Source organism: Cherax quadricarinatus, chromosome 68 (genome assembly GCF_038502225.1).
Source record: "Cherax quadricarinatus isolate ZL_2023a chromosome 68, ASM3850222v1, whole genome shotgun sequence".
NCBI lineage: Eukaryota > Metazoa > Arthropoda > Malacostraca > Decapoda > Parastacidae > Cherax > Cherax quadricarinatus.
The window spans coordinates 1,321,812-1,333,895 of NC_091359.1; the positions used below are offsets into that span (position 1 = coordinate 1,321,812).

At 38.7% G+C, this 12,084-nt stretch overlaps 1 protein-coding gene across 9 annotated transcripts in view; it reads left to right on the forward strand.

Moving 5' to 3' along the window:
• The window catches only part of LOC128697870 (transcription factor Sp9), a 37,559-nt gene that overhangs the window by 7,417 nt on the left and 18,058 nt on the right, over nucleotides 1-12,084 (forward strand). For 7 of the 9 annotated variants that reach the window (XM_053789844.2, XM_053789842.2, XM_053789845.2 and 4 more), the window contains 6 exons: nucleotides 1,078-1,329; nucleotides 2,628-2,915; nucleotides 3,653-3,931; nucleotides 5,076-5,201; nucleotides 5,785-5,949; nucleotides 10,298-10,463. In XM_053789844.2, the coding sequence (XP_053645819.1) occupies nucleotides 1,078-1,329; nucleotides 2,628-2,915; nucleotides 3,653-3,931; nucleotides 5,076-5,201; nucleotides 5,785-5,949; nucleotides 10,298-10,463 (1,276 nt within the window). The remainder of the gene's footprint in view (nucleotides 1-1,077; nucleotides 1,330-2,627; nucleotides 2,916-3,652; nucleotides 3,932-5,075; nucleotides 5,202-5,784; nucleotides 5,950-10,297; nucleotides 10,464-12,084) is intronic. The other 2 variants (XM_053789843.2, XM_053789851.2) reach the window with 1 other exon arrangement.

The window sequence follows — 12,084 nt, forward strand, 5'->3', positions numbered from 1 at the left end:
CCCTTGGTTATGCAGAGCATTTCCAACAGCCAGAGTTTATCTTGTCCCCCAAGGCCCTCAGTGTATGACCTGAGGATGCTATCAGCCAGACCATAAGCACTTACGTGAAGGGATATAGGGAAACTGGTTAGCTGAACTTGAGTCCTGGAGGTGGAAAGTACAGTTCTTGCACTCTGGAGGAGGAGTGGGGATATTGCAGTTTGGGGGGGCATCTGAACTGTGTTGGTGAGCCTCTGACAAGGCAGTAATAGAGCAATGGCGAAAGCATTTCTTCTTTTTCGGGTCACCCTACCTTGGTGGGAGACGGTTGACGTATTATATAAAAAAAGAATGTTTTGTACACTTTTTTTTTTTTTTTTTTACCTTGAGAATTTCTGGAGTAAGTTATAATTAATTTCAGTGCAGAGAAAATGCACCTTACAGATGCATTCATTGCTGGAACCATTAAAACTTTTTCACATGTAAGCCTTTTCCAAGTCTGTTTCATAAAACTCAAAATTTGTTAGTTTTGTCTTTGAATTATTCAGACTTGTAAACAACTCTAGTTGTGATTTCAGTGACAAAAAAATCAAAGAAATTGCCATAGTTATATTTTGTTGACTAAAAAGCAAGCTTTGGAAATTTTCTAAATCCACATAATGATTGAGAGTGTAAAAGCTCTTAAGAATTGGAATGAATTCAAATTTGAGAATATCAAATATTAACCTGGTTAGGTAGTGTGTTATATTTCTGTAGTGTTGCTCCTCTCAAGGAAGGCTCCATGGTGCTGGTGATGGGCTCTTGATCCAAGGAATTGGACATGACCTCCTCCTCCTCCTTCCTTGGGAGTTCTTATTCAGCACATATAATACAAGAAATATTGAAAATTGACTTAAAACCAAAAAATTAAAAGGCTTAAAAGGTTGCGTATTTTTATAATTTAAGTGCCAGTTTTGTGAATAGAAAAAAAGAAGGGAATTGCTACTAAATATTGTGTATCTGAGTTTAGTGAACACTCCTGTAATGTTATGTAGAAAAAGTGCATACATAAGATTAATTGATATGTAACAATATATTTAATTAATATTCTACTTGCAGGTGAGAGAGCACCAAGGGGCTCAGATCATCACTGCAAATGGCCAGACTTATTCAGTGATGCCCCAGGCTCAAATGCAAACAGTCACCATTGATGGACAAGAAGCTATCTATATACCAGCGTCTGTCCAGCATGCTCCTGCCACACAGCAGATACAGTTAACAGGAAACCAGGCAATATTTACCCCAACAGGACAGATCATAAGAGCACAAAACATCATCCAGAATGTGCAGAGTGTTGGCCAAGTAGGAACGGTACGTGTACCTCTTGAGGAAACTTAAAATAGTTTTTAAATTTTGATCAGTGATTTTTTCAGTATTTATCTCCTGAAAGTTCATATGTTCAACTTAAAGCAAAGGAATACAGGTTTAACCTCACTAGTTCGGCAAGCTTGGGACCAGACAGGTGCCGGAGTAGCGAATTTTCTGAACCTCGCTAGTTCAGCAAGCTTGAGACCAGACAGGTGCCGGAGTAGCGAATTTTCTGAACTAGTGAAACATAGGTAAGAAAAAGGCAAAATAATGCATATACTGTACTGTATTACTGTAAATCCACTTCTAAAACGTATTCACGTTTCTTTTTTTCACAACACACACGATGTTGACTGATCCTGTACCTCAACTCAAACCTGTGAAGCCAGCCATTTGAATATTCAAGGTGTTCCTTGATTTTAAATTGCTCATGAAATATTTTAGCCTGTTTAATGACCATTTCTTCAGAAATGCTCCCACCATCATCACAAAACTGCTGCCACCACTGCATAAGAGCCCTTTCTTTCTGTGTTTGTTTACCTTCTTTTAATATTTTTCTGTTTTCAATAACCTTACTTTCAGTGTCAGCAAAAATTTTAATTATTTTCTCTGGTTTCTTAACATTATACAGTCGATGAACCTTCACCATATTCTGCACACAAGGCTCTCACCAGTGTACCACTCTAGTTTTTTCAGTATTGACACCTTGTGTAACAAAGTTAATGTCACGTATTTATGGTTTTCTGCATTACCACTACTTGTTGGTCTCTTATGAGGCATATTTAAGGGTAAAATTTCACTGTAGGTCAGCTGTGGCAGTTATAAAAAAAATATGGGGCAGCGGCGCCAAACTAATGACCACAAGATTCAAATGACTGTCCCGAACCATCAAATCTACTGAACCAGTAAATGCTGGACTAGTGAGGCTCAGCCCATATACAGTATAAGAATTTGTGTAAATTTTGTTTTTTGACAATTTTTTCTATCACTTTATGCATGGGAATCTGCCTCACTGTACACCTGTGCTACTCTGAACATCCTCTTCAGTATACTGATCAGGCTTGAAGACTGTTATCAGTAATATATTGAAGAATGTTTCTTACTTATTATTGATGAGAGAAAATATTGATTACTGCAAATTTCTTTCCTAGCATAATTTCATGAATTGTACTGTAATTTTGGTTCCTATTAATTTTATTTTTTAAATTTTAGTGATTTGTCAGTGTAATGTAAAAATTTGAATATATTATTTAGTTTTACACTTGGAACATTTAGGTTTGACGGCTAAATTACTTATACAGTATTTCCAGCCAATTACTGTTGGTGGGGTGCGAGCTACATCTGGCACGGGTGCAGGAACAGGCCAAGCAACTGCCACACAAGCACAAGTGAGCCAGATGGCCACACAGGTGATGCAGTCGGGGGTGGCTGGTGTACCCCAGGCTACCATCCCTGTCCAGATTCCCATATCAACAGCTGGAGGCCAGACTGTTCTACAGACTATTCCCTTTCCTGTACAGATTCCTGTCCTCCCAAATGTTGTACAAGCTAATGGCCAGACATTACAGGTTATGCCACAGCTGGCACAGGTGAGCTGTAATTATTAATAAAATCAAATACAACCTCTCCTCACTTAACGACAGAGTTACATTCCGAAGACCACCTTCGTAAATGAAATCGTCGCTAAGCAAGGAATGTACTATAATGGTAGTGGGTTTGTGCCAGCCATCTTTGATATTGTTTTAATGTCACCTTTGCATCATTTATAACATTTTTAGTATATTTTTAAATGTTTATACAGTAGTGTACTGTATATTTTAATAAACAGAATAGAGGAAATCAGCTTTGATATACATTATTTAGGTATGCATACTGGTCAGAGAGCCCAACGTAAGTCCGAGTCATTGGTAAATGAGTACATCGCTGAGTGAGGAGAGGCTGTAATGCATTTTAAATAAATTTAATTATTATAAGGTTAGCATTTTTTCATACTAGTAATTTCTTTAGTTTTCACATTAGTTGCAAAGTTATTAAAAATTTAACTGATTGACAGCATCATTATTTATTGTATATCCTTATAGAAAGTATGTTGTAACTTGTATAAAGATGTGTTGTGTGAATACAGTGCAGAAGATAAGTGTGGACGTTAGGTGTGGGGTTACTGAGAGTATTATTCAATGGGTGGAGGAGTTATTATTTAGGAGGTTTGGACTTTTAGAGAGGAAGAAGGAAAATAGGATGACTTGAAGTGCATATAAATCTGCACAGTACTAATTAGAAATATCTGGCTTTTTTGTAATAATACAGGTTTACTTATTCTCAACAGGTGCAGACTCAGCCCCAGATTGCACAAATTCTACTTCCCAATGGGCAGGTGCAGCAAGTGCAGATGTTGTGGGGTAGTGCTTCAGGCATGATGTCTCTTGGGTCTGCCAGTCTGGGGTCTGCTGCTGCTATGACCCAGCTGGCAACATCCCAACCTATCACCACATCTACCTGGGCTACAAACACTATCTCAACACCATCTGTGGCTATACCAACTGTCCATACTAATACAACTAGCAATGCTGCTGCTGCTGAAAACAAGCAACAAACAGCACAGCAGGTACGTGATTACTTCAGATACTGATTTCATAGACCCAGTGATTATTCATGTGGCCGGGGTTAAGAACAGCTTTTACTGTGTATAGAAAAATATATTTGTCAGTTGATAATTTTTGCTACTTACGGGTTTGAATGTAGCAGAACCCCCTTACATATCAGCAGAGAGTACTTTTCTATTACTCTCATCGTATTTCAGACATACTTTCTTCTTCCCTATGCATTCGCCTCTCATAACCCATTCCTTTCTAACTGTGAGACTTTTTTTTATCTTTGTGTGCTTTCTGTAACCACCTAAAAGGACTCACTATTGCTGGGGTTGTGTTGATTGTTTAGCAGCCCAAAGCAATATAATCCAGGAGAGTACAAAATGAGAGTAGGAAGCAGTAGTGTGTTGGTGGAGTCCACCTGAATGAACTCATCTCGACCATAAAAATTAACACCCAAGTAAAAAATTAATAAGAAGGCTAAAGTTCTTCATTAACCCTTTCACTGGCAGTGTCGTTTATATACATCTTACGAGCCAGTGTTGGTGACGTATTAATACGCCAAAATTCTAGCGGCTTCAAATCAAGCGAGAGAAAGCTGGTAGGCCCACATGTGAGAGAATGGGTCTGTGTGGTCACTGTGCACAATATAAAAAAATTCCTGCAGCACACAGTGCATAAGGAGAAAAAAAAAGCTTGACCATGTTTTTGGATTAAAATGCCGACTTTGAGGTGTATTTTCATATAGTATTTATAGTTGTATCCTTGTTTTCTTGGTCTCATTTGATAGAATGAAAGATATATTATGGAAATAGAGATGATTTTGATTGGTTTCACAATGAAAAGTACCTTGAAATTGAGCTCAAAGTAGTGGAAATGTTCAATTTTTGCCGATGTTCAAGAGTAAACAAATAACGTCACCGTCCAATACGTGTCCAACTGGCCGGTCCAATATGCAGTCACGAATGGGTTGACATTATTTAGACAATTGTTACAGTAATGCAGTAGTCTGCATAACAGTAAATCTTTTATTTTTTGTGTGGATAAAAATTCAAAATAGAAAGCAAGAGTAATATAAGAGGGGCCTTGACAGTGAAAGGGTTAAGAGTTAAGGTAGAAAACTGTAAATAATTGCTTAGAATAAATTTTACTGTTACTCAGGCATCTTCCGGAGGCACTGCAAGCATAACTGCAACGAGCCCTTCACAGGTGGTAGGCCCAGGAGCAAGCATAACAGTTTCAAATACCTCACAGCTGTTACCACAAGGCATCACAGTATCCCCACAAGTAAGACATTAACCCTTGTTTCTCGGAAGCATGTTTTATATATTTTTACATTTTCTCTACATTTTACACTATAGTAATGTGAGATATTGTAATTATCTGATATTCGTTATACATACATCTTGCTCATGTGTTCACCTGGATGCTCATGTAAAGGTAGATTTATAACCATGGATTCTCTTATCAACTTGAATATCATAAATGTATGCTGGATGCAGATATCATAATTAATTAGCAGTAGAAATATTAAATGTAAAATGATTCTTGGTACTTCATATAAATTTTATATGATATGGCTTGAGTCCTGGAGGTGGGAAATACAATGCCTGCCCTCTGAAGAAGGGGTGGGGATATTTGCTGTTTGGAGAGTAATCTGAAGTGTCATATCTGCATGCCACTGGCAAGACAGTGATAGTGTGAATGATAATGAAAGTGTTTCTTTTTCAGGTCACCCTACCTCGGTGGGAGACAGCCAGTGTGCTAAAAAAAAATTTATACTAGTGCTATTTCTCACCTTCATAGGCTAGGGGAGTATTTTGCAAAAAAGTATAAAGTTTATAAAATTGATATTTTAACTATTCTTCAGTTGCCAGGGTCAGTAGGTGGTGGAGGCGTGACAGTAGTACCAGTGAGTCAGTCACAGCTGCGGACTGCTGCACCAACTGCTGTGGCTGCCCAGCAGAATACCATCCAGATCCCTCAAATACAAGTTGTTCAACCTATGTTTCAACATATTCCTGGTATTGGACAGGTGAGTTTATCTAGAAATTGAGTTCATTTTAACGAAAGGGTTACATATTGCGACTGAAATGAATGCCAAAAGAAGCAGTAGTAGGCTGGTAGACATCAGCCATCTAGGGAGGTACATACTGCTGTTTGGCCATATGAGTAAAATGGAAGCTAATTAAAAATTTGCACTCTGGCAGGATTACTGGTCTTTTCTGTCTCATTAATGTGCAATATGGCAGTTAAATATACAAAATTCCACTTACATTCAGTATGCACTTACTTTTCTTTATTCCTTAGTAGTTTTCATTCCTTTGAAATTTAGGAGTCCTGATCTGAGGTCAGGCCAGGGGTAGTAATCTTCAGAACTATTAGGATATATAAGCCTCAGTCCTGTACTGCTATGCATACTGCATTATGTTTTCAAAAAATGCATTGCACAGTAATATAGTTTTTGTATATATGCAGTTATCCATGAGGAAGTGGAAAAAGAATTCTTCTTTCATGAGCCATGTGTGTCAAAAGGCGACTAAAATGTCGAGAGCAAGAGACTAGTAACTTTCTATATAAATTAATGTATGTAAAAAGAAGAATCTGTCTCATAAACACGCTAGATAACAGGGATATCTTGCTACTCCTACTTACACTTTGGTCACACTTCACAGACACGCACATGCATATATATATATACATACATCTAGGTTTTTCTCCTTTTTCTAAATAGCTTTTGTTCTACTTTATTTCTTGTATTGTCCATGGGTAAGTGGAAAAGAATCTTTCCTCCATAAGCCATGCGTGTCGTATGAGGCGACCAAAATGCCGGGAGCAATGGGCTAGTAACCCCTTCTCCTGTAGACATTTACTAAAAAAGAGAAGAAGAACAACTTTATAAAACTGGGATGCTTGAATGTGCGTGGATGTAGTGCGGATGACAAGAAACAGATGATTGCTGATGTTATGAATGAAAAGAAGTTGGATGTCCTGGCCCTAAGCGAAACAAAGCTGAAGGGGATAGGGGAGTTTCGGTGGGGGGAAATAAATGGGATTAAATCTGGAGTATCTGAGAGAGTTAGAGCAAAGGAAGGGGTAGCAGTAATGTTGAAGGATCAGTTATGGAAGGAGAAAAGAGAATGTGAATGTGTAAATTCAAGAATTATGTGGATTAAAGTAAAGGTTGGATGCGAAAAGTGGGTCATAATAAGCGTGTATGCACCTGGAGAAGAGAGGAATGTAGAGGAGAGAGAAAGATTTTGGGAGATGTTAAGTGAATGTATAGGAGCCTTTGAACCAAGTGAGAGAGTAATTGTGGTAGGGGATCTGAATGCTAAAGTAGGAGAAACTTTTAGAGAGGGTGTGGTAGATAAGTTTGGGGTGCCAGGTGTAAATGATAATGGGAGCCCTTTGATTGAACTTTGTATAGAAAGGGGTTTAGTTATAGGTAATACATATTTTAAGAAAAAGAGGATAAATAAGTATACAAGATATGATGTGGGGCGAAATGACAGTAGTTTGTTGGATTATGTATTGGTAGATAAAAGACTGTTGAGTAGACTTCAGGATGTACATGTTTATAGAGGGGCCACAGATATATCAGATCACTTTCTAGTTGTAGCTACACTGAGAGTAAAAGGTAGATGGGATACAAGGAGAATAGAAGCATCAGGGAAGAGAGAGGTGAAGGTTTATAAACTAAAAGAGGAGGCAGTTAGGGTAAGATATAAACAGCTATTGGAGGATAGATGGGCTAATGAGAGCATAGGCAATGGGGTCGAAGAGGTATGGGGTAGGTTTAAAAATGTAGTGTTAGAGTGTTCAGCAGAAGTTTGTGGTTACAGGAAAGTGGGTGCGGGAGGGAAGAGGAGCGATTGGTGGAATGATGATGTAAAGAGAGTAGTAAGGGAGAAAAAGTTAGCATATGAGAAGTTTTTACAAAGTAGAAGTGATGCAAGGAGGGAAGAGTATATGGAGAAAAAGAGAGAGGGTAAGAGAGTGGTGAAGCAATGTAAAAAGAGAGCAAATGAGAGAGTGGGTGAGATGTTATCAACAAATTTTGTTGAAAATAAGAAAAAGTTTTGGAGTGAGATTAACAAGTTAAGGAAGCCTAGAGAACAAATGGATTTGTCAGTTAAAAATAGGAGAGGAGAGTTTTTAAATGGAGAGTTACAGGTATTGGGAAGATGGAGGGAATATTTTGAGGAATTGTTAAATGTTGATGAAGATAGGGAAGCTGTGATTTCGTGTATAGGGCAAGGAGGAATAACATCTTGTGGGAGTGAGGAAGAGACAGTTGTGAGTGTGGGGGAAGTTCGTGAGGCAGTAGGTAGAATGAAAGGGGGTAAGGCAGCCGGGATTGGTGGAATAAAGATAGAAATGTTAAAAGCAGGTGGGGATATAGTTTTGGAGTGGTTGGTGCAATTATTTAATAAATGTATGGAAGAGGGTAAGGTACCTAGGGATTGGCAGAGAGCATGCATAGTTCCTTTGTATAAAGGCAAAGGGGACAAAAGAGAGTGCAAAAATTATAGGGGGATAAGTCTGTTGAGTATACCTGGTAAAGTGTATGGTAGAGTTATTATTGAAAGAATTAAGAGTAAGACGGAGAATAGGATAGCAGATGAACAAGGAGGCTTTAGGAAAGGTAGGGGGTGTGTGGACCAGGTGTTTACAGTGAAACATATAAGTGAACAGTATTTAGATAAGGCTAAAGAGGTCTTTGTGGCATTTATGGATTTGGAAAAGGTGTATGACAGGGTGGATAGGGGGGCAATGTGACAGATGTTGCAGGTGTATGGTGTAGGAGGTAGGTTACTGAAAGCAGTGAAGAGTTTTTACGAGGATAGTGAGGCTCAAGTTAGAGTATGTAGGATGTGTGATGTCACCATGGTTGTTTAATATATTTATAGATGGGGTTGTAAGAGAAGTAAATGCGAGGGTCTTGGCAAGAGGCGTGGAGTTAAAAGATAAAGAATCACACATAAGTGGGAGTTGTCACAGTTGCTCTTTGCTGATGACACTGTGCTCTTGGGAGATTCTGAAGAGAAGTTGCAGAGATTGGTGGATGAATTTGGTAGGGTGTGCAAAAGAAGAAAATTAAAAGTGAATGCAGGAAAGAGTAAGGTTATGAGGATAACAAAAAGATTGGGTGATGAAAGATTGGATATCAGATTGGAGGGAGAGAGTATGGAGGAGGTGAATGTATTCAGATATTTGGGAGTGGACGTGTCAGCGGATGGGTCTATGAAAGATGAGGTGAATCATAGAATTGATGAGGGGAAAAGGGTGAGTGGTGCACTTAGGAGTCTGTGGAGACAAAGAACTTTGTCCTTGGAGGCAAAGAGGGGAATGTATGAGAGTATAGTTTTACCAACGCTCTTATATGGGTGTGAAGCATGGGTGATGAATGTTGCATCGAGGAGAAGGCTGGAGGCAGTGGAGATGTCATGTCTGAGGGCAATGTGTGGTGTGAATATAATGCAGAGAATTCGTAGTTTGGAAGTTAGGAGGAGGTGCGGGATTACCAAAACTGTTGTCCAGAGGGCTGAGGAAGGGTTGTTGAGGTGGTTCGGACATGTAGAGAGAATGGAATGAAACAGAGTGACTTCAAGAGTGTATCAGTCTGTAGTGGAAGGAAGGCGGGGTAGGGGTCGGCCTAGGAAAGGTTGGAGGGAGGGGGTAAAGGAGGTTTTGTGTGTGAGGGGCTTGGACTTCCAGCAGGCATGCGTGAGCATGTTTGATAGGAGTGAATGGAGACAAATGGTTTTTAATACTTGACGTGCTGTTGGAGTGTGAGCAAAGTAACATTTATGAAGGGGTTCAGGGAAACCGGCAGGCCGGACTTGAGTCCTGGAGATGGGAAGTACAGTGCCTGCACTCTGAAGGAGGGGTGTTAATGTTGCAGTTTAAAAACTGTAGTGTAAAGCACCCTTCTGGCAAGACAGTGATGGAGTAAATGATGGTGAAAGTTTTTCTTTTTCGGGCCACCCTGCCTTGGTGGGAATCGGCCAGTGTGATAATAAATAAATAAAAAAAAAGAAGAAAAACTTAAGTTTCTTCTTTCTCGGGACACCTTGCCTCAGTGAGAGATTGCTGGTGTGTTAAAAAAAAGATAGTTAAATTTTTATATGAAATTGTTATAATATTATATGTATATGCAAGGGGCCCTTCTGTATACATTACTAATTTTAAAACGAGAAACTTTCGTTTTTCTTTTTAGGTCACCCTGCCTCAGTGGGATATGGCCAGTTTGTTGAAAAAAAATATGTATAATACTGATAGTTCTTAAGTGCACATTATATTCTGCAGTATTGGAAGTAATGTAATTGGTATAAATTATGTTGTAAATGACTGACAATTTACAAACATTTCTTCAACAGGTGCAGGTGTTATCTCCCTCATCATTACAGACACTCACATCATCCTTAGCAGGAGCATCACAACCCATCTCTGTGTCCACTTTGAATGCTGTTCCTACGTCGACTACTCAGCCTGTCACTAGTGCTATACCCACACAAATATTACCAGGAGGAGCACAAATAATCAGTAAGCAGATGTCTTGTGAAAGGTTTCAGTAAATATCTATTGTGTTGTGCAGTGTTTGTTGAATAGAGTTAATACCATATGGGCATGGTTATTACTCCTTTCTTAATACTATACAAATTCGACAAAACTAATATGTGTGATAAAGTGTATTATTATTATTATTATTATTATTATTATTATTATTATTATTACTACTACTACTATTGTAATAATAATAATTGCAAAATACTGAATTCTTTAATTGTATGGGGGAAATTAATATTTTCATATTTCGTATTTATGCTGGGGTTGAAGTCAGCATCATTAACATGTTCAAACTGGTGTTTATCTTTCTCCTGCAGTCACAGAATTATAACAAATAAGAGTTGCTGTATCATGTCTTCATTAACAGTTATTACTACTTCGTGCCATATTTATGACTAGTAAATGCAGGGAATAGAAATTACTAACAGAAATTCCAGACACATTAGTGGGTGTCAGGCCATCTTCCTTTTGGCTTTACCATAAATACTAATTTGATAGACTATTCGGATGTGTAGTTAGTAGAGTATTTTGTTATTAATATCTTTACAAAAAATGCTAATCTCTGAAGTGTTGGAGAGGGAAATTGTTTGAGCCCATTGTTATGTCGTGATTGAAGTTAGCATCAGTAGGAAGTGTTCAACCATTAAAATAGGCTGCAGACAGTAACAGAAATGTAGTATTTTCTGCTTGGATTTTCTCATTGCCTATGATTTCTGCTGTCTCATGACTTCATTAGCACACGTTCCTTTTTTTTTTTTTTTTTTTTTTTAACAAGTCGGCCGTCTCCCACCGAGGCAGGGTGACCCAAAAAAGAAAGAAAATCCCCAAAAAGAAAATACTTTCATCATCATTCAACACTTTCACCACACTCACACATTATCACTGTTTTTGCAGAGGTGCTCAGAATACAACAGTTTAGAAGCATACACATATAAAGATACACAACATATCCCTCCAAACTGCCAATATCCCAAACCCCTCCTTTAAAGGGCAGGCATTGTACTTCCCATTTCCAGGACTCAAGTCCGACTATATGAAAATAACCGGTTTCCCTGAATCCCTTCACTAAATATTACCTTGCTCACACTCCAACAGATCGTCAGGTCCCAAGTACCATTCGTCTCCATTCACTCCTATCTAACACGCTCACACACGCTTGCTGGAAGTCCAAGCCCCTTGCCCACAAAACCTCCTTTACCCCCTCTCTCCAACCCTTTCGAGGACGACCCCTACCCCGCCTTCCTTCCCCTATAGATTTATATGCTTTCCATGTCATTCTACTTTGATTCATTCTCTCTAAATGACCAAACCACCTCAACAACCCCTCTTCTGCCCTCTGACTAATACTTTTATTAACTCCACACCTTTTCCTAATTTCCACACTCCGAATTTTCTGCATAATATTTACACCACACATTGCCCTTAAACAGGACATCTCCACTGCCTCCAACCGTCTCCTCGCTGCTGCATTTACCACCCAAGCTTCACACCCATATAAGAGTGTTGGTACTACTATACTTTCATACATTCCCTTCTTTGTCTCCATAGATAACGTTTTTTGACTCCACATATATCTGAACGCACCACTCACCTTTTT